This window comes from Macrobrachium rosenbergii, chromosome 12 (assembly GCF_040412425.1).
Source record: "Macrobrachium rosenbergii isolate ZJJX-2024 chromosome 12, ASM4041242v1, whole genome shotgun sequence".
Classification (NCBI taxonomy): Eukaryota; Metazoa; Arthropoda; class Malacostraca; order Decapoda; family Palaemonidae; genus Macrobrachium; species Macrobrachium rosenbergii.
Genome location: NC_089752.1, coordinates 72,046,587 through 72,070,696, shown reverse-complemented (window position 1 = coordinate 72,070,696; position 24,110 = coordinate 72,046,587). Strand labels below are relative to the sequence as shown.

Below are 24,110 nucleotides of genomic sequence, written 5' to 3'. Positions count from 1 at the left end.
GAACAACAATAAATCTGCCCCTGGAGGTGACAATATTTGTTTTGAAATGATATGCCATTTAGCACCTTTGGCAAAGACATACTTGTTAGAGTTTTATAACCACTTATGGCTTAGAAATTTATTTCCTGATGAATGGCGTAAAGCTATAATTATTCCAATCCCCAAACCTGGAAAAGATCCCAGTAATGTAAGCAATTACAGACCAATTTCTTTAACAAGTTGTATGTGCAAATTACTAGAGAAAATGGTAAATGCTCGACTAACATGGCACATTCGAGAAAATAAAATTTTAACTCCCACTCAGTTTGGGTCACAGTGTAACAGGTCTACATTAGATTCTCTCTGTAACTTAGAAGACCATATACGAAGAGGTTTTGAACGAAAACAAATTACTGTAGCTGTCTTTTTGACATTGAAAAAGCATATGACACTACATGGAGGTATGCTATATTAAAAACTTTACAAAACAACAACATCTGTGGACATTTACCTAGGTTTATACAAAACTTTTTGAGAAATCGCAGTTTTCAGGTGAGAATTGATGATGTTCTGTCTAGAACATTTCCTCTAGAAAATGGTGTTCCACAGGGAAGCGTCCTTAGTGGCACACTGTTTACGTTAGCAATTAATGATATCAGTAAAAATTACCTACTGGTATTAAAAGTAACTTGTATATGGATGATTTTGCCATATATTATTCAGCATCTCGAATAAAACATGCAGAACGAATCATTAATAAAAGCATAGTAAAAATAGATGAATGGGCTTTATCTGTAGGCTTTAAATTTTCCATAGATAAAACCCAAGCAATCATGTTTTATAAAAACAAAAAATGGAAAAAAGGAGAAGAAATAGACTTAAAAATCAGAAACCATAGTATACCAATTGGCCAAACAGCAAAATTTTTAGGATTAGTATTTGATGCTCACATGAACTGGAAAGCCCACATAACATACATGAAATCAAAATGTAAAAGAGCATTAAACCTAATTAAAAACTGTCGAACACTACTTGGGGAGCCGATAGGCATACCCTTACTTTATTGTATAAAGCAACAGTGCTGTCTATCGTTGATTATGGAAGTGAAATATATGGCTCGGCATCAGACGCAAACGCTGAAAACGGTAGACCCAATTCATAATGAGGGTCTTAGAATATGTTCAGGAGCTTTTCGATCATCACCAACATCTTCTTTACAAGTTGAATGTGGTGAACTACCTCTGTCTCTCCATAGAGAGCTAGTAACGATGAAGAGTGCTCTGAGAATTCAGACAAATGATTCTCCAACCAAAAAATTATTTGGATTAAGAGATGTGTTTATAAACAATCATCCACCTTCTTTCCCAATTAGGGCTAGAAGATTGTTAGAGTCACTAAATATGTATATACAATTGCCTGTAATGTTAAAATTGCCTCCTCCTTGGACAATGAATAAAACGAGAATTTGTACACACTTGAAATATTTATCAAAAAATAATTCATATACTCCAGAATACCAAAGACAACATGCAGTAGAGCATATAATCCGAAAAGGTCCACATTACGCAATATACACTGACGGATCTAAATCACAATCACGGAGTGGGATATGCTGCAGTATCCCAAAACAAAACGTATCAGTTCTCCTTCCCAGACAAAGCCTCTGTATTTACAGCTGAGTTATGTGCAATAGTATCGGCCATAAAAATAATTAGAGAAGTCTCATATAATAATTTTGTAATTTATAGCGACTCCAGAAGTGCTATAGAAGCTATTCAAAGCTATAATCCCAAAAATAATATTGTGCAACATATAAAAATCTCACTCCATAAATTGTATAATAAGGAAAAAATATTGAAATATGTTGGATCCCTGCCCATGTAGGGATTAAGGGAAATGAAGAGGCTGATAAAGCAGCTAAAGAAGCGGTCCACATGACAAGAACAAATGTAGACATCCCTATCAGTGACTATACAAAATATATAAAAACAGTCATTGTAAAAAAAATGGCAAAATATATGGAACGAAGAACCTGAAAATAATAAATTAAAACAGATAAAATCCAGTGTTGGAAAATGGAATTCGTCATATCAAAGAGAGAGACAAGCACAAGTAATTCTGACACGTCTTGAATAGGCCATACTCGTTTGACACATGGACACTTAATGAACAGTCCATGTGGCCCTCTTCCCAAATGCCCAGATTGCAATATGCTGATAACAGTTAAGCATATACTGTGTGAATGTCCAAAATATAACGTGCAGCGATTATCAAATTTTGGAAATAGACCGATAGAAGAAATTTTGTCAGAATCTTCAACGTTCTCAATAGCACCCATTTTAATGTTCATGAGAAGCTGCAAATTAATTGGAAAAATATAAGAAAAAACAATCAATCAGTATAATGAATTTTAAAACAAGTAAATTTTATGATTTTACTTAATTTATTTTAAATTTTAATATACCTTTTTAGTGAGTATGTATGGAAGCATGAGTTTAAATGTATTTATTGTGTGAGTGTGTTCCAGTATGAAAGCGTATGCCTTTTACAGCTTTTAATTTCATTTTCATTTTCGTTTATCATCATTGACAAGTGACCTATTAGGTCCCAGTGCTAGGCTTCTAGCCTAGACTTGTCATTCCATCCTAATCCTTCGGGCCAGCCCTATGAGAGCTGATGGTCAGCTCAGTGGTCTGGTTAAACTATTTTAATAATAATAATAATGGGACTGGAAGGGTCTAGACCTGTATGCCTTTCCCCCATTTAAGATTCTGGGGGAAGTCATCAGGAAGTTTGTAGCTTCAGAAGGGACGAGAATGACATTAATCGCCCCCTTTTGGCCTTCAGCGGAGTGGTTCACGGAGGTCATGTCTCTCTTGGTGGATTTTCCAAGAACGCTTCCTATGAGAACAGATCTTCTCAAACAACCCCACTTCGAGAGGTACCACAAAAACCTTCCCGCTCTGAGTCTGACTGCATTCAGACTATCGAGAAGTTGCTCAGAGCGAGAGGTTTTTCTAAACCATTGGCTAAGGCGATCGCCAACGCCAGGAGAGCCTCCTCCAGCGCAGTGTACCAGTCAAAGTGGGTCATTTTTAGGAAGTGGTGCAAACTTAAGGGAATTTCCTCTACCACAACCTCTGTGTCCCAGATAGTGGACTTCCTTTTTTATTTGAGAAAGGATTTAAAGCTGGCAGTCCCTACCATCAAAGGCTACAGGAATATGCTGTCAGCGGTCTTTAGGCATAGAGGCCTTAACTTATCGGACAATAAAGACCTTCATGATCTTCTAAGGTCTTTTGAGACGTCTAAGGTAGCCGCCCCTAAGTTACCTTCGTGGAATTTAGATGTCGTTCTAAAATTCCTGATGTCCAAGAGATTTGAACCTTTGCATTCTGCTTCCTTCAAAGACGTAACCAAGAAAGCTATTTTCCTTACTGCTCTGGCGACGGCGAAGAGAGTTAGTGAACTTCAAGCGATCAGCAAGATTATAGGTTTTAGAGGCCCTGATGCTGTCTGCTCTCTGAGCCCTATGTTTCTTGCCAAGAATGAAAACCCGTCTTCCCCTTGGCCCAGGTCCTTCGAAATTAAGGGCTTGACGGACATCACTGGACAAGAACCGGAGAGAACCCTGTGCCCTGTCAGGGCTCTCAAATTTTACTTACAGAGGACCCAGGATTGTAGAGGTCCTTCTAACAATCTTTGGTGCTCGGTTAAGAGGCCTGATATACCTCTCTCGAAGAATGGCCTGGCGTTCTTTTTACGAAGCACCATCATAGACGCCCATTCCAGTGTGCTAGACGAGGATTTGAGAGCTTTGAAGGTCAAGGCTCACAAAGTGAGAGCCATTGCTACCTCAGTGGCTTTCCAGAAAAACCAGTCTCTCAATGACATTCTGGGTGCCACTTTTGGCGAAGCAATTCTGTCTTAAGCTTCTCATTATATTACGGAAGTAAAGACGTCCTATGAGAATTGCTGTGCGCTGGGGCCTTACGTTTCCGCAAATACGATCTTGGGGGCAGAAAGCGACTCTCATCCTCTCCTTTAGTTTTGTTTTTGTGTGTTTTTTAAATATATTAGATGTGTTGTTTTTTATGGTTGTTGGGTCTCCACCAGTGGTGGTCGTCCCAGTCCTTAGTTTATGTTAATTATTCATGACGTAACTAGGCTTGGTCAGGTGGTTGTTTAGTTTGTCGCTTGCCCTCACAGTAAGGTCATATGGTCTAGTCACATTGTGGTCTCGCCCCCGTTGACAGATCATCTAGATTTCACCAGCTTTATAGGTCTCTACCTCGCTGGAGTCTCTAGTAAAGCAGAAGCAGACTTGGGTGACAGTAATCACGAAGTCAGCAATGCTAACAGGTAAGAAAACCAAGGCGTCAATCGCCTACATATGTTTGTTTCCTAAATCCTATTCTGTCTCTTCCCACCTCCAATAGTGGGATTCAGCTATATATATATCTGTCAGGTAAGTGTCATGAACAAAATGATATATATAATCATAGTACCCACCCTCCTCCCCTCAGGAGACAGTAGTTCTAGATTCTAGAAAATCTGAATAGAAAATGGGAATGGTTCCTGATACCCGCCTCCCAGCGGCGGGAATGGGTACTAACCACCTGGCCCAACTGCGTTGCCGTAAGTTTTTGAATTTCTGTCGGTCCCTATCGGAGAATACAGCTATATATATATCTGCCAGGTAAGTATGAACAAACTTTATTTTATCATAAAAATATCATTTTTCCTTACGTCTGCGCGCGGTAACTCGGCCGAACATCTCGGAAATTCTTTCGTCATGTTGTTGTAATGTTTCCATCGTTTTACATTAGTCGTTACATAAACTTTTATATATGAAAATGTGTGCAATTTCATGTAGAATACAACAGAAATTAGCTCATGGTTGTAGCTTTTATCAGTTTTGAAATATTTTCACATAAATCACGATAACTACCAAAATTTCAACCTTCAGTCAACTTTACCGAAATGGTAAAAAAATGCAATTGTAAGCTAAAACTCTTACATTCTAGAAATATTCAATCATTTACCTTCATTTTGCAATAAATTGGAAGTCTCTAGCACAATATTTCGATTTATGGTGAATTTAAAAAAAAAAACATTTTCCTTACGTCTGCGCGGTAACTCGGCCGAACATCTCAGAAATTCTTTCGTCTCGTTGTCGTAATATTTGCACCGTTTTATATTAGTCGTTACATAAAGTTTTATATATGAAAATGTGCATAATTTCATTTACAATACAACAAAAAATAACGCATGGTTGTAGCTTTTATCAGTTTTGAAATATTTTCATATAAATTACGATAAATAGAAAAAATTCGACTTTCGGTCAACTTTAACTTGACCGAAATGGTCGAAAACTGCAATTGTAAGCTAAAACACTTACAGTCTAGTAATATTCAATCAATTAGCTTCATTTTTGAACAAACGGGAAGTCTCTAGCACAATATTTCGATTTATGGTGAATTTTTGAAAAAAAAAAATTTTTATGTCTGCGCGTTACGAATTCATGCATCATTTTGTGATAATATTTTCTCTTTGTTGCTTTGATTGTTTTAAAATTTGTTACATACCAAAATCATCGCAATTTAGTGTACAATACAACTAAAAAAATTAAGTCATTAGCTTTAACCGTTTTGCTTACAGCGCGATTTGTATACAATTATATACGAGTTTTTTTTTTCGCTGTCATATATTCCAATATTTATATATGATGATATTTTTTTTCATTTCTGATGGTTGCATACTAAACTTCAGGCAATGTCAAAAACAATGAACCAAAAATGAACTCTTAATCTTAAAAACTAAGCGTGCTGTGATTTTTTGAAAAAAACTTTTTTTCCGCTTCGGCGCTAACTCACCGAATGCCGCCGGCATACGGGAGACGTTTTTGTAAATAGGGCTTCGGCATTAAAGGGTTAATTGCTTATCCCATTGCAAAATCGAATTATCGTAAGGTGAATTATCATAACTCGAGCATTACCTGAGTATTTTGCTAATTTTATCACCAAAAGTGCATATAGTTATGAAAATGAGATGAAAATACAGTATTTAGTGAATATTCCTCAGTGAAAAATACTGCGAATTTTCCGCGAATAATTGGTAGATACATTCCAGAGAGAAATCTGTGAATATGTTAGTCTGCGAATCGTGAGACCGCGAATACGGGGGTTTACTGTATAAGTATTTTTAGAGGGTTTTTCTTGTGTTTAAACTATCAAAATAGGCAGTTCTAAGAGTTTTTAGAGAGTTAAGTATTCTTAGATTTTTGCTATTCGCAGGGGGGTGCGGTACACACACCCCGCGAATACAGGGGGCTTACTGTATAAAGAACAGACCTGTAAAACAAAAATGCTTAATGGAGAACAGAACAGGAAACGTGCATAATGGAGAAACAGAGGAGTTTCACTGTGACACAAATATTCCACATAATGTCTGGAAGAAGTGAATAGCTATTGTATGGTTCCTTGATAACATGCACATTAGAGAGTGCACATGTGCACGCATTCACTTGATAACCCCTTCCCAGAAGCATGACAACACCGGTTCAGTGGTTGAAGGATCGCAACACTTCCATCAATCTGTCACGCTGTCTCCATGCACTTGGCCATGATCAGAAGGCACAAATGAACGTGTCAGATACCCACTGTATCTAACTGTGGAAACCTCCGTCAACATAAATGTCACCTGTACTGGATATACCTTCTCACAGGCCAGCACATAGTTCGCTACAAGACTTAATACATTTGTGATGCAGCATGGCTGGATATCTTACACGGTATATGTACCTCGTAATCAGAAAAGCATATTTAATATTAAAATAATTGAATTTGAAAAAGCATAAGACACGTGTTTGGAGTGACAAATTGCAAAATCAATACCTGTATGGTGTTCTAGTTATAGTCATATTTTCAGACCATTGACAGTGGAATGTGCAAAACACACTAATACCAAGAAATCAGCTTGTGTGTTGCTACTTTTTTTTTTTTTTTCCAAGTCAAAAGTGGAGTGTGTCTTTGACACCCGGAAATGTATTAATATCTTATAATTAATCCACAAAATTGTTCTTTTTTTTATATCATATTGTTTAAAAATTTAAGAACTCGATCATTCTTTGTTACCGTACGACCTATCCATTCAGGGTTGGGGACACACACACACACACACACACACACACACACACACACACACACACACACACACACACACACACACACACACACACACACACACACACTCACTCTCTCTCTCTCTCTCTCTCTCTCTCTCTCTCTCTCTCTCTCTCTCTCTCTCTCTCTCTCTCTCTCTGGTAATGAATAAGGTGACATTGAGTATGACATTATTGCTTTTAAGCCAATAACAGTTGCGAAAGTTCTCAAGTGGAAGAGTGTTTTCCCGGCCCCCTCCATTCTGCTCTCAACACAATTACCCCAGTCTATCCCCCCGCAATAACCCTTTATCAGTATGCATACATGAACTGATGAGTCACATTCTTCTGCTTGCTAAGCATTGTTAACCAGTTAAGGTTTTTTGTTCATTGTATATAATCCACACATTTTTAGTTGGGGTGTAGTTTTGACGTGGATGATGCAGAATTGTGGCTAGTGCAATTATGACTAATTGAGGTACAGTAATACTGTATGCACTTGTTGAAGGTGATCAAGGAAGAATGAAGTCAGCTGATGAAGATGGTCTGGCACCAAGGGTGGTAAAGGCTGAACAGTTTGGGTTATTCTATTGATTTATTAGTGAAAGCTTAGTCATACGGGGTGTCAGAAGTTTAGGTCAGTAAAGAGAATGCCAGAGTGTTATTTGAGAGAGCTGAGGAGTCCAGGTTTACAGTACTATTACCAAAAGTTTGACCATATGCAACAAATCACTTTTGGAAATGCTACAACTATATATGTGGGCTTTGTTGAAATTGAAAAAATTTTTCATATAATTTGTTATGGAAGATCAGATGTATGGAATATCTCAGGAGTTTATATCTATTTCAAATCAACATGAAGGTTATCCTTGTACAGTTATGGGTGATGGAAAATCCCATTGTAGAATTTTTATGTTGAACTGTGACTGCTGATTCCACTTAATTTACATGTAGAATTTTTGAAGAAATATGATTAGAATAAGGTTGTTTAAACAAACATTTGTAGAGAAAATACATAAAAATCATATACATTCCTGTGGTGCCACATGCACTGATTGGTATTTATCAACTGGTTTGAATTTTCAGATGCTTGAAGTCCTGTTTCATCACACCCCTAGTGTGAAGTATATATGTATAGGCAGAAACACCTTTTTTTCATGTGGAGGAGAGTTTGGACCTCTTACACCTCTGGGTGGTGGAAAAGAAGGTGTTGTAGGCTTCTTCAGCTCATTGAGACCATGTTCATGGAAGGATGGGTCTATGCTGCTTAATCTTGACAGTAAGTTATAGGAAATGTCATATAACAGTAGTATAACTTTGTATAAATGCTGCCATTATAATGGAGTTTGTTTACATAATTTCAATTTCTCTCAAAGTGACTTTACAGTAGTTTCACTGTTTAATATATATACGTAATGAAGTTAATGGTTATTGCATGATAGTGAATTTGTCCTAATTGTAATCGGTCTGTAATGAGTGTCAGGATTATAAGTGTACAGGATACTTGGTAAACTTGTAGATACTGTATTAGGGTGGGTGAGAGCCTTAGCGGAACATATAAAACAGGTTTTGATTAAGGAAAACCTAGTTTGGTAGCCGCTCTGAATTCTCAAGAGTTACTCATATGATTCCCAAGGGCTCCATAAGGCAAACCAACCAATTTCCAGGAATTCTCTCATAGTTGGTCTTGGCCAGAATAGTACTTTGATTATTGACATAGTGACATTATAAAAGGACTCAAGGCAAGACAGCTCTTTCCCTTGTCCAGCAAATTTACATGGTTTTCATTCACCCTTCTCACGCAGATGTGGCACAGCACACAGGCTGGCCAAGATCTCCAATATTTGCCAGGCCTGTGAAAGAAAGAATACTCCCCACAAAGTCCCATGCCATTTCGGTACGGAAAGCTAATGGGTTGGAGGTTTCATGGCAGCTACCGAAAATAGGTGCTTCCTTTTTCAAAGCTGGTGTTTTTTATAGTGTAGTCACTGTTTGTCCTCAAAGAAACTTACAAAAGAAATTGACAGGTGAAGAAATTGTCCAGCTCTTGATTAAAAAATACCAACAACCTAGATGACAAACTGGTCTATGGTAAAGTAATTCAAGTTTCCAGCTACAATCTTTTTATCTATTGTAAGGTAAGTTTTTAGCTACCATCTTTTATTTAGGATACCCAATAGGGTTTAGCAATGAAAGACAGGAAAAACAAAGATATGGGTTATTCTGTGTGGTTCTCAAGTGACTTACCTAATTATGCCAGGTTGGGATGTAAGATTATTTATCCCTCATCAGCAGTATCTGGGACAATGGAGAAGAAAGGTAGAATGTCCTCCATCCCTTCTAGCCATGTAAAAATACATCTCTTGCTAGACATACACTGGAAGTTTATGATTTTTGTGTGGGGCAAGCAGCTCCACTTTCAGGTGCAGAAGCATGTTCGCAATTATTTAAAGGGAGTGTTCTTCTAACAACCCCTTGGTCGAGTCTGCTACCCTGTAAGGTGGATTGCTGACAAGTGCCACTTCCTTGCCTGAGCCATCCACAGCATGACTGCACTGAGAGGGGATGAGCAGGAACCCAGCCTCCTGAGACGAAGTCATCGTTGTCATGCTGTCTAGAACCAACAAAGTGTGGGTCCACTTTAACCTTTAATGGATGGGCTTAATATATATTAACCCTTAAACACCGAGCCTGTATTTACAGAAGTGTCTGCTGTTTGCCGGCGGGGTTTGGGAGTTAGTGCCGAAGTGGAAAGAAAGTTTTTTTCAAAAAATCACAGCACGCTTAGTTTTTAAGATTGAGTTCATTTTTGGCTCCTTTTTTTCTCATTGCCTGAAGTTTAGTATGCAACCATCATAAATGAAAAAAATATCATATATAAATATTGGAATATATGACAGCGCAAAAAAAAATTTCATATATGATTGTATACAAATCGCGCTGTGAGCAAAAAGGTTAAAGCTAATGAGCTATTTTTTTTTCGTTGTATTGTACACTAAATTGCGATGATTATGGTATATAACAAATTGTAAAACGATAAAAGCAACACAGTGAAAATATTACCACAAAATGATGCATGAATTCGTAACACGCGGAAGTAAAAAAAAAGTTTTTTTCAAAAACTCACCATAAGTTCAAATATTGTGCTAGAGACTTCTCATTTGTTGCAAAATGAAGGTAAATGATTGAATATTACTAGAATGTAAGAGTTTTAGCTTACAATTACATTTTTCGACCATTTTGGTCGAGTCAAAGTTGACCGAAGGTTGAAATTTCGGCACTTATTCCTTAAATGCCGAGCCTCTATTCACAAAAACGTCTCCCGTATGCCGGCGGCGTTCGGTGAGTTAGCGCCGAAGCGGAAAAAAGTTTTTTTCAAAAAATCACAGCACGCTTAGTTTTTAAGATTAACCCCCACAGTCCGGGTATCTTTCCTGAAAGATTTAAATTAACTCTGTGGCGGAGTCCGGGTATCTTTCCTGAAAGATTTCAATCGCCATAAATGTTTTGAATGGAATTGGCGCAATTTTTCTGCTGCGACACCTCTAGAGTATTTTTGACAAATTGGCAACCCATAGATCACCATACACCACCTCTGAGAGCTGAATGAGAGCGATCAGTAGTCCCCAAGCATTGGCCATGGAGGGTCGCGGATCATTTTCTTCTGACCCCAACCAAGCACTTCAGTGGTCTTGGTGCGCGCCACGCGCGTCTCGGATGATAGTGATACTTTTGTCAGTGATCCTTCTACTAGTAAGAAAAAAATTAGTAGTAAAAAGAGGTCCCTAACGACCAAAGAAATCAGTGAAACTTTGAAATTGTTGGAAGAATTCCACGATAGTGATAGCTATGGGAGCGAGTCTGATTACGAACGACGTTCTCGAAGGCTTGGGATGGGCTGATGAAAGTGGTGATGAGGAACTGAATGATCCTACATATCGTCAGCAAGAAACTGATAGTAGTAGTGATGATAGTGATGCTTATCAAGCTGAAATAATTGATGATGAAGAAGACATTCTCCGAGGCAGAGGGTCCGTTCGCCGGCGCCGCAGGCAACGGGGGAGGGTGGGATCCTCTTCCTCTCGCAGTTCATCGGGGGGAAGGGGAAGCGGCCGTGGTGTTCGAACACATGGGTCGGCTGCGGCTACAGAAGATGATGGGTGGACTGATGGGCGTAATTTCGTTCCTCATGATTATGTTTTTGGTGGTTCAGCAGGAGTGACGCTAGATTTTGACCTCGACCCTAATATGAGTGAAGAATCCGATTATTTTCGGAAATTCATCGACGATGATATAGTGCAAGTCATGGTCGATGAAACCAATCGGTATCACTCGCTCCTCACACGTGACAGGCCTCCTGGTACATCGAAGATGAAGAAATGGGTAGATGTTTGTCTCCAAGAAATGATAGTGTTCCTGGCTCTCACGTTACTAATGCCTCATACATCGAAGCATCGTATGAGGGATTACTGGGCAACAGATGCATACATATATACGCTTTATATATGGAAAATTCATGCCACGTGACAGATATCAGGATATATATCGGTTCTTGCATTTCACAGACAATGAGATGAGGGATAGAAATAGTAATGATAGACTGTGGAAAATAAGAGATGTCTTGGAAATGGTAAGGGAAAGATTCAAAAAATATTTTTATCCCTTCCAAAAACTTGTTGTGGATGAAAGTTTAGTGTTATTCAAGGGTAGACTGATATTCAAGCAATACATAAGAACAAAAAGACATCGTTTTGGGATAAAAATATATGTTATTTGTGACTGTAAACGGGATATGTTCTTGACATTGTCATTTATACAGGGACAGACGTAGACATCCCAGCTAATGATCCCTTGGGGCATTCAGGGGCCGTTGTGAAGACGCTAATGGATCCCTATTGGAATGCAGGCCATATCCTGTATACTGATAACTACTACACCAGCCCGGGGCTAAGTACTTATCTCCACGACAACAACACCGGGTTGGTTGGGACGGTCAGAGACAATAGAAAAGGAATGCCCAAATTCCCAAAGGGTATCAAACGAGGTGAGGCTGTTTTCAGAAAGAAAGCTCATCATCTCCTTGTGAAATGGAAGGACCGAAAGGAATTCAATCTGTTGTCGGGATTCACACTGGGCAAATGATATCCACTGGGAAACAGGACTACAGAACACGTGAAACCATTTACAAACCAGATGTGATTGTGGACTACGTGAAAAACATGCGTCTTGTAGATAAATCTGATATGCAAATTGGATACGTGGCATGCACTCGGAGAACAATGAAGTGGTACAAGAAAGCCCTATTCCACATCATAGACGTTTGTATGCTGAATGCGTATAACCTGTACAAATTCCATACAAAACAGTCAATTTCTCTGCGCTACTTTTCACTCAACGTGTGTAAACAGCTCTTGACGAAATATGGCCAATTCCAGAGAACAGCCAAGGGAAAATTTGTCGAGCAACCAGAAACGTCTCGTCTGGCACCCAGACAATGGTGCCAGACCCACTTCTTGGACCGCCTTCCCGAAACCCAAAAGGGAAAACTGAGCCAGAGGACCTGCCACGTATGTGCTAACACAAAGAACATTGAGGAAAGACGGAGGAAGTTGGTCACAACCTGGTGCCCAACATGTGGCGTCGGTCTATGTTTGCCATGCTTCAAAATATACCACAGCTACAATGAATTCTAGGAGAGAGAGAGAGAGAGAGAGAGAGAGTAAAATACAAGTAAAATACATGTTATCATAACTTTTTATTTCAAGTAAACTTTGTTTTTTATTTACCTGGTAATTCACTTTTTCTTTTATGGGTATATTATTCACTTGACAGTCTTTTATATGAGAGAGAGAGAGAGAGAGAGATGGATAGCTTTTCATTGAGTCGAGAAATGTGTTGGCATACATTGACGATATATATTTCAATTTCATGGCATTTTACGGGTATAACTTGATGGGTATTGTTCACTTTCAATAACTTTTACTTTACATTACGGGTTTTCATATTACATTACGGGTCTTTCATAAATACTAATATTTTTCATATGATAAGGGCAGAAATATAAGGCTTTCGATAACTTTTTTCCCGAGTATTACTTTTTATATACTTTTTTTTTTTACATTTATGGGTATGTTTCATTTTCATTGCATTTTACGGGTAATAATTTATAACTTTTTATTTCAAGTAAACTTTGTTTTACATTTACATTATTCACTTGACAGTCTTTTATGAGAGAGAGAGAGAGAGAGAGAGAGAGAGAGAGCTTTTCATTGAGTCGAGAAATGTGTTGGCATACATTGATGATATATATTTCAATTTCTTGGCATTTTACGGGTATAACGATGGGTATTGTTCACTTTCAATAACTTTTACTTTACATTACGGGTTTTCATATTACATTACGGGTCTTTCATAAATACTAATATTTTTCATACGATAAGGGCAGAAATATAAGGCTTTCGATAACTTTTTTCCCGAGTATTACTTTTTATATACTTTTTTTTAACATTTATAGGTATGTTTCATTTTCATTGCATTTTACGGGTAATAACTTACATGTAAATAACTTTTATTGTATTATATTTGTTGTATACAAGTGCAAACTTTTAGAATTCATTATTTTGCGTGGTATTGTTTGTTAGCGTGTCGGCGAAAAGGCCCGCGCCCGGGCCAATTCTTTTCAGTCAGCTGTCTCCCCGCTCATCCATCTTATAGCACTTTATAATCAACTCGCTCTGGTAAGTACAAAAATTTTTTTAAATTTTTTTTTTTTGTTCCACGTTCATGTGCATGCTATTACCTTTCCATAGATATGTATTTTTCTCCAATTTGCAATAGTCAATTTTAGCCCGGTCTCAGATGTTACATAAGCGTATTTTAGCCCGGATTGTGAGGGTTAAGAGTTCATTTTTGGCTCATTTTTTTTTGTCATTGCCTGAAGTTTAGTATGCAACCATCAGAAATGAAAAAAAAATATCATTATCATATATAAATATTGGAATATATGACAGCAAAAAAAAAAAAAAACTTATATAATTCTATACAAATTTCTATACAAATCGCGCTGTAAGCACAACGGTTAAATCTAATGAGTTAATTTTTTTTAGTTGTATTGTACACTAAATTGCGATGAATTTGGTATATAACAAATTGTAAAACGATCAAAGCAACACGGAGAAAATATTATCACAAAATGATGCATGAATTAAATGCTCAAGCGTAAAAAATATTTTTTCAAAAATTCACCATAAATCGAAATATTGTTCTAGAGACTTCCCGTTTGTTGAAAAATGAAGCTAATTGATTGAATATTACTAGACTGTAAGTGTTTTAGCTTACAATTGCAGTTTTTGACTATTTTGGTCGAGTTAAAGTCGACCGAAAGTCGAATTTTTTCTATTTATCGTGATGTATATGAAAATATTTCAAAACTGATAAAAGCTACAACCATGAGTTATTTTCTGTTGTATTGTACATGAAATTGCGCACATTTTCATATATAAAACTTTATATAACGACTAATATAAAACGATGCAAACATTACGACAACATGACGAAAGAATTTCCGAGATGTTTGGCCGAGTTACTGCACAGACGTAAGGAAAATGTTTTTTTCAAAAATTCACTATAAATTGAAATATTGTGCTAGAGACTTCCAATTTATTGCAAAATGAAGGTAAATGATTGAATATTACTAGAATGTAAGAGTTTTAGCTTGCAATTGCGTTTTTTTACCATTTCGGTCGAGTTCAAGTTGACCGAAGGTTGAAAATTTGGCAGTTATCGTGATTTATATGAAAATATTTCAAAACTGATAAAAGCTACAACCATGAGTTATTTTTTGTTGTATTCTACATGAAATTGCGCACATTTCCATATATAAAACTTTATGTAACGACTAATATAAAACAGTGCAAACATTACGACAACGTGACGAAAGAATTTCTGGCGCGAACATAAGGAAAAATTTTTTTTCAAAAATTCACCATAAATCGAAATATTGTGCTAGAGACTTCCAATTGGTTGCAAAATGAAGGTAAATGATTGAATATTACTAGAATGTAAGAGTTTTAGCTTACAATTGCGTTTTTCGACCATTTTGGTCGAGTCAAAGTTGACCGAAGGTTGAAATTTTTTGTAGTCGACGTACGGTACGTCCACTTGGCACCCAACAGACAATTTTAGTCAACGTATGATACGTCCAGTAGGCGTTTAACGGTTATCATGATTTATATGAAAATATTTCAAACCTGATAAAAGCTACAACCATGAGTTATTTTTTGTTGTATTCTACATGAAATTGTCCACATCTTCATATATAAAATGTTATGTAACGGCTAATATAAAACGGTGCAAAAAATTACGACAAAGTGACTAAAGAATTTCTGAGATTTTCAGCAGAGTTAGCGTGCAGACGTAAGGAAAGTTTTTTTCAAAAATTCACCATAAATCAAAATATTGTGCTAGAGACTTCTCGTTTGTTGCAAAATGAAGGTAAATGATTGAATATTACTAGAATGTAAGAGTTTTAGCTTATAATTGCATTTTTCGACCATTTCAAAATGGTCGAGTCGAAGTTGACCGAAGGTTGAAAATTTGGCACTTATCATGATTTATATGAACATATTTCATAATTGATAAAAGCTACAACCATGAATTATTTTTTGTTGTATTCTACATGAAATTGCGCGTGTTTACATATATAAAACTTTATGTAACGGCGAATATAAAACGGTGCAAAAATTACAACAAAGTGACTAAAGAATTTCTGAGATTGTAAGAGCCTAACGCCGTCTCTTACAAACACGTGTGTGTTCGTGTGTCCGTCGTCCATCGGAATGGCGAGACGTTTGGCTTCTTCACAACAAACATACACACAGTTTGATACAGAAGATTCATTGGAACATAATGGGTACATGATTACAATGCTTGCATGGCAATGCAAGTAGTGGTGATTGTACATACATCAAGACAACAATGGTTAGGGAGAAACAGACGGAAATATTGTATGGTTGAAATTGCATTCCTTTAGAGAAAAAAAATGAGATGCTCTTGTTGTCTTGTCCACTCCGATGGACGACGAACACACACGTGTTTGGAAGAGACGGCGTGAGGCTCTTACAAGATTTTCAGCAGAGTTAGAGCGGACGTAAGGAAAAGTTTTTTTTCAAAAATTCACCGTAAATCGAAATATTGTGCTAGAGACTTCTCGTTTGTTGCAAAATGAAGGTAAATGGTTGAATATTACTGGAATGTAAGAGTTTTAGCTTACAATTGCATTTTTCGACCATTTCGGTCGAGTCAAATTTGACCAAAGGTTGAAATTTTGGCACAGCGTGATTTATATGAAAATGTCAAAATTGATAAAAGCTACAACATGAATTATTTTTTATTGTATTCTACATGAAATTGCGCACATTTTCATATGTAAAACTTTATGTAGCGACTAATAGAAAACAGTGCAAAAATTACGACAAAGTGACTAAAGAATTTCTGAGATTTTCAGCATAGTTAGAGCGGACATAAGGAAAAAGTTTTTTCAAAAATTCACCATAAATCAAAATATTGTGCTAGAGACTTCTCGTTTGTTGCAAAATGAAGGTAAATGATTGAATATTACTAGAATGTAAGAGTTTTAGCTTACAATTGCATTTTTTTACCATTTCAGTCGAGTCAAAGTTGACCGAAGGTCGAAATTTTGGCACTTATTGTGATTTATATGAAAATATTTCAAAATTGATAAAAGCTACAAGCATGAGTTATTTTTTGTTGTATTCTACATGAAATTGCACACATTTTCATATATAAAACATTATGTAAAGGCTAATCAAAAACTGTGCAAAAATTATGACAAAATGACTAAAGAATTTCTGAGATTTTCAGCAGAGTTAGCTGATGCTTTCTTTTGGGATAAGAAAGAAATTCGCGTATGCACAGCTGGGTCACGCTTGTAAACAAAACAACAGTGTGATCCGTGAACTCCCAGCATCCCTCAAGGCGCGTGATTTAAAATTTTTCGCAAACGAGGCCTATAAGTATTTTTCCACGAATATTTAAAAAAACTTTTTGGAGTTGATGTATTCTACGTCCACTTGGCACCCGACAGACAACTTTTGTCGATGTAAAATACGTCCAGTCGGCGTTAAAGGGTTAAACACACTCCCATACTAGGCAAACTTTAAGGTTAGCCAATTTAAGAAAAAAACATCAGTGGAAAGAGGAAGATATACAAATGCAAATGGTGTAAGAAAAAAAATTATAAAATTTTTCCCTGCCTTCCGCAGGAAGCTGAAAGTGACCATTTACAACCCTGTGTAGGGCCTCTTTTGCAAGACGCTCATAAAAATATGCTAATTTTACCAGGTTATACATGTTTTTTCTAATTAATTTTTTGTAAAATTATAATTACAGCTCAGTAACTTTTTTGTAAGATATACCTTTTTTTTTATTATGTTTCTCTGCACTTTTCTTGTATAGCTGACATAGCATCATAAAAGATAAGAACTAAAACCAACAGCAGTCCCTGGGTATATTTATGAGCAAATAAATAAAAATGACGTCATGGGATAGAGAGGGGCAATACATTCTCCCACTAAGTCTCAAGGCACACTGGTCCCCCTCTGCCCTATGCTGAGCTACTACAGTTGCCATAAGTCATTTATGGACTATTTAAGTTATGAACATCTTTCCCACTAAATTCATCCAAATGGTATGGCATGTAATAACACTTAAATGAGTAAGGTATGCTACTAGTTGAATGCCTTCTTTTCCGAGTTCCTGGACAACTATTGCTGTTAATTTCTTAAAGATTCTTTGTGCAGTGCCTAATGCAAAGGGTATGACTTTGAATTTGTATCTGTCCTTTCCTATTTGGAAACTTTTCCCATTCAAAAGGAGGTGGAGGTATTGTCCATCCCTTTGTGGAGTTACCAGGTACTGGGATAGTGGAAATAGTTAGCTTTATTTTCATCATTTTCTTAGGCTGCACAGTAACTGCAAAGTTCTTAAATTCTGCCTTTACATGATTAATCGTTATAGAAGTGAAGGGGCAGAAAGCTAATGCTAACCAAAGGAGGAGAGCATTGGTTCTCCAGGATTATGAAAGTGCTAAATTTTCATAGAAATGGGAAGAGGCAGTTACCTCAGTGGCTTTTGTTGCCTTACTAGCTTGGAGGATGGCCATCTCCTCCAAGTACAGAAAGGTACGTGGGAAAAAACAGCTGTATCCTAAAAATTCCACATATTCCACTTCAATCATTATTTTCCTTTTGTTGATGAGGTATTTGCCATGTGACAAAAGGATACATAATGAAGCATCATGCCAAGGGTTATTAGCAAGACAGGTATTGGTTTCGCTGATCCTCCTGGCTTCCGGCGATTATAGTCCGAACTGGTTATGATATTAGAACCTGTCAAAACTATTACTTCAACTAGTTGGTTTTCCTAAAAGTTTTTCTAGGTGAACTAGGCAGCAAATGTCATATGGGATCTCAGCCAAGTATCTTCTTTATTTTTTCATGTTTGCCAAACACATGTAGGCACAAGTTTTAATAACTGTCTTGATAGTTGGTAAATATTGAAGTAAAAAATTTTATGAAAATTTATGTATTCATTATTTTGTTTTATGATTTTATTCTTAAGTACTTGCATATATTTCTTAATACATCAGATTTTTTATTCTTGCCAACAGTATCTAATAAAGCCTTCTACAAAGAGCAGACTGTGTTGGAATTCATGACTGAAATTGGTTTTACACCTCGAGACTTCAATCGTCCGTTGGATGATGGACAGCGGAGAAGACTAGCTAAAGAACTGAAAGGACTACAGGTCAGTTGAGAGAAATTTTCTTGTGTAATTGAGAGATGAACAGTATTGTTGTTGAGTCCACAATTTTTAACGCCAAGGCCTAGTCGGAGTCCACACCACACAGTCAAAGGTCTGAATTTGTCCGAGTCAGCAAAGTAATTTTGGAATCAAGGTTTCAGATTTAAACTGCAGTCAGTTGCTCAGTAAATTAATCGGTCATTGATATGAGGAAATTATTTACATAAAAATACAAATCGTCCCCTTTTGTGTAGGGATATTCCTCATTGTAAAGTGAGTGAGAAAGGGAAATGCCCTTGCTCACTTGCAGTCTCCAAGCACTTTTCTTCAGCTGTCTTGCAGTGCTTTTGCTTGGGTAAGTTGAAGATTCCGTATGTATGAGAGTTGTATACTTTTTCTTTTTTACTAATAAATGGAGAAAAAACCCTTACAATGCCATTGCAAGGTATGTGTTTGTGTGTGTGAAGGCACTTATGTCCCTGTAGGGGTAGGCTTTGCAGTCCTGTATCCCCTACGAGGACTGAACGAATTGGCCTCCTTTGCAGTGAGAGAGGTTTGAGAGAAAAGGAGGAATGAGAAGCCTTTGCTCATGTCATATGAAGGGGTGCACCCCCCCTCCCTCATGGCACCACCTACTCCCTTTAGTTCCTTCCTCAACTCCTCCATGAATACTGCTCTCATCCATGGAAGGTATGTGTGGGGAGGTGAGAAACTCCCATGTGATTTTATAGTAATGAGTGATGTACCCGAGGCTGGGCTGTCCCCTGGTGAGACCCCTAATGTGAGAGTGATATATCCACTTGCAAAAGTCAAATTGTACAACTGTGTTTGAAACAATAACTAGAACAAAACTTTTTACTTACTGTCTCCAATGACATTGGTAGAATTATCATATTGCCATGTGTCATTTGCAAACTGCTTATGTTTACATTCTGATAATTATTGACTTGATTTAGGTTCACTGATATCACCAGTTTGTTGCCAAGTGATAGCTGATTGAGGACTACTGAAATCATGTCTGCCGTTAGTTGCTAAATGAAATAGGTCAGATACATTTTTTATAAATAATCAAAACAAGGTCAACACATGCACTCTACCTATATATAGAAGGGCAGTAAATAATTGAATTAAAGGTGTGGTTTTGCAAGTTTGACTTCTTTCACATATTCTAAAAGGTTAAATTTAGCGGGATACCTTTTTTCCACTACTTGAAGGGCAGGGCGAATAAAAATTTTTACAAAAGTATAAAAAAAAATAAACCAACAAATGTAACTCAGCTTGTAATAAACATTGGCAAACATCAGTTTCTCAGTACATTTGTTTGTCAGTTTATCCTGTTATTTATGCAAGTGTTTCATATGAAAGTGTAATTGTAAGAAACAATGGTGATTTATTAGACAAGCAATAAGTTTGGTAAGCCTGGATGAATGTGTGACATTTTACTTTTAGCCTGCTGAATGTTTGCTTCTAGGCCTGTTAAGTCAAAAGCTATATAGATGTAATTTGCTTTATTGTTGGAATCTACCGAAACCGAGACAGGCATAGTAAGTTTGGAGTAGTATAATTGGATGAAAAGGAAACTAGCACATTAAGCATAGCCAAGTTTAATCTAAGGAAAATGCAACTTACACAATACATAAGATATGTGATGAATCCAGTTCTGGGGATGAAATTTAAAGGTTTGCATAAAAAACGAGATCAAAGGATGTACAAGTATATACAGTAATTACGGTTCATTTGATACTGTATATGTTTTAATTTTACCAAATGTTTTTGTTGAAAATACAGTATGTGCTATTTATTTATGGTCATAATTTGATGTTTTTATGAAAGAAGTTAGTGAATTGACAGTGGTAAATATGTTGTGCTCTTCTAGCCTTGGAACTCCAGGTTTTTTGCCTCTAGGTCAAGTATATTTAAGGGAGAAGCCATATTCTTGTTGTTTTCCTACATTTCTATAATTACTTCATCTCTGTTTTGGCCATAAGGAGACCTAAAATTCAAGGGTGGAGAGGAGTGCTACCCATAAGTATTTTCCCTATAAGTTCATGTATTCTTAGAACATAAATTCATAGGGCGCAAACACATATGTCGCCCATATAGGCATGCAATAAGGGTAAGGACTGTACCTGCCCAAGAAGTGGCCTTCCCTTGGTATCCCAGGAGTCCATCATTTGTAGCCTTCCTTGACCATTTAGCTTCAGCTAAGTCAGAGGAAGCCCATCCTTCTGTCGCTGCCACTTCCACAGATGTAATCAGTCAGCTTTATTGATTGCCTGTAACAGTTCTCCAACCAGTGGTAGATGCCCCAGTGGCATCAGCTACAGCTCCAATGACAAGGGCCAGCCTTTCCTCAAACAGTTCTGCCCTAGAGGAGAGTAAGATATGAGATAGGGTTAAGGCAAAAAGTGAAAGCCTTTTCCACCACCACCACCTCATTAAGTATATTATCTGGGAGGTTTCCTTGACTCCATATCGGAACATGATCTCAATAGAAGTTTCCCTTGAATGCATCTTTGGAGCAAGACCATCATTCAGATTGCCATGGTCGCAGCACATGGTGTCTTGGGCCAGGTTTGATCTCTAGGTCAGAAAGTTTCCTACTGTTATTAGATATGGCAGTCTCCTCCTCCTGATGTTGACACATCAAAGTAGGATCTACTTCCCTTAACAGTTGGACTCATCAGTCTGCACACTGGCAAACAACATCCCTGGGGAGTCCATCAGGATGGCTTGGCCTTTTCGGCATTGGAGTCTGTCACCATGATCTCTTTCCAGGCAGCATTATGGCTTGACCTCTGGTTTAATATGCTTGCTCGATGGGAGGGCAAAGTATGGAGGTTAAAAGCGAAACATTGTTTTGTTTGCATTTCATCGCCAATCACAAACAACCCGTAACAATATGATAATATAGTTATCGTACATAATTACCATTCGTGTGACTGAACTGTTCTAAACGGTTATTTACCGCCGAAATAATGAATTTTTTATGAAAAACTGAATATAGTCGATCCACGGTATTTGCGGGGTAGGCATGCCACAACCCCCCTCGAATAGCTAAAATCCACGAATACTTTACACCCCTATTTTGATAGTTCAAAAACCAAAATACCCTTTTAACAATGCTTGTACCTGAGTATTTAAAACAAACCCATATTTTGATAGTTTAAACACAAAAAAAAATCTTTAAAAATGCTTATACCTGAGTATTTTAATAGTTTTATCACAAAAAGTGCATTTAGCCACGAAAATATGAAAATACTATAATTTGTGAATATTTCTCTGTGAAAATTACCTCGAATAGGTGAATTTTCCATGAATAATTTGTATATATGTTCCATAGAGAAATCCATGAATAGGTGAAGCTGCGAATCCGGAACCGTGAATAGGTGTCGGTCCACTGTATTATGTTATCCTAAATGTTATTACTACCGTAATTAAACTACTATTAAAATTTCTCAAAGGTTACCGAAAGATAAAGATTGCTCTAAGCCCAACCATAACACGATGGTTATATTTGCTCAGCTGGGCTTGCTTAGATACAAATAGATTTCATTGATATGGAATTATTCCTCAAATAGGCAATTTATTATGAAGATATGCCAATAATATAAGGTAAAAATGGTTTTATTACCTTTATCATCAATTTATTTCATAATGTGAATCTTTTTATGCATGTCGGTGACTATTGCATTGAGGCCTAGGATAGCCTACCGATAAACATCACTTAGGAAACGAAAAAACAATGCTTCACTTTAACGGACAATCTGCTTTAACAAACAACCTTTTCCCCCTATTAGTCCGTTAATGTGAGGTTTCGCTGTACTATACAGCCATACCTTGTGCTTCCGCGTTTCTGGATTCGCAAATTCATGGATTTGCTAAATTTTCAATGGAACCTAACTAATTTGCATCCGTGATTTGTTCACAGATCTGGAAGAGTTGTGAAATCCTCGAAAAACGCTGCAGAATTGTTTGTTTAATTTTTTAAGTAATTTTCAAGTTTTCATGCAAGTCTAAAATCGGTAAGGAAAATTTTAATGAAAATTCTACCGTTTTTTGGTGGGAATGTTAGAGGCTCACAAGAAATCAGATAAGAAATTTCTTTGAAAAAACTTTGCTTTCTTATGGAACTTTCCTTTTTATGTAAAGTACTGTACTGTACCTTTACAAGATGCGATACCCATTCGCAAAGTTGATTCCCTTTGGAACGTTAATGTTTACATAATTATTAGAAAATGCTGTGGTTAATTAACTATTTTGTAATAGTAAATAAATATTAATGTACATTCAACACAAAAGTTGTAAATTTTCTGCTTGTGTTTATAGCAAAAGCATACTCTATTGGTTTTGGATGATGACGTCGGCTCCATGATGACATGCTATTGGCTGGAATGGTTGGAAGTAGTCAGCCTTCCTCATTGATGATTGGCTTGTGTATGAATGAAGGTACGGTTCATCTTTCCACATCTCGGTTCAACGCGCTTATTCCATACATGTGTGATAAAGAGTTTTCAGTGCTTTTTTCGTTGGTTTTTACTAAATTCTAAAAACACTCAAGATGCCTTAACATTCCATGCATTCTAAGGTTCCTAGCAATGTTCCTAAGCGTCAGAGGAAGGTGATGACACTAGAGGAAAAAGTAAAAGTTTTAGATTTGTTGAAATCTGGCTTGACTTCAATATGCATAGGACACCAATATGGCATGAGTGAAAGCACCTTAAACTCTGCTCATATAAAGAGTAAAGAGGCTGAAATTAGACAATTGGTCTCCAATTGGCCTGCATGAAGCAAAGCAGTTTTCAACCATTGTTAAGGTGGAATCTGCCCTTTCATCATGGATTAAAGACTGCCATAAAAAGGACACCCCTTGCAGGACACTGTAATTCAGGAGAAGGCTTTAAATCTTTATACGAAGCTTGTTGAAGAGGATACTTAATGCCTGCAGCCAGGAACATCAACACCACCACACCCTGGAAGTGTTCAGGTCAGCAGGGGGTGGTTTAAAAAGTTTTCAAACTGTTATAACCTAAGGAGTGTTGAGATTGCATGGAGAGGCTGCATCTGCTGATGTAGAAGCCACAGAGAGGTATCTGGAGACCTTCAAACAAATCATCCAGGAGAAGGGACGCAAGTCTGAACAGGT

At 37.1% G+C, this 24,110-nt stretch overlaps 1 protein-coding gene across 5 annotated transcripts in view; it reads left to right on the top strand.

Annotated features, from left to right (window-relative positions):
* LOC136843731 (protein argonaute-2-like) overlaps window positions 1-24,110 on the top strand; it is a 645,860-nt gene that overhangs the window by 283,918 nt on the left and 337,832 nt on the right. For all 5 annotated transcript variants that reach the window (XM_067112367.1, XM_067112365.1, XM_067112370.1 and 2 more), the window contains 2 exons: window positions 8,228-8,420; window positions 18,831-18,967. In XM_067112367.1, coding sequence (XP_066968468.1) covers window positions 8,228-8,420; window positions 18,831-18,967 — 330 coding nt within the window. The remainder of the gene's footprint in view (window positions 1-8,227; window positions 8,421-18,830; window positions 18,968-24,110) is intronic.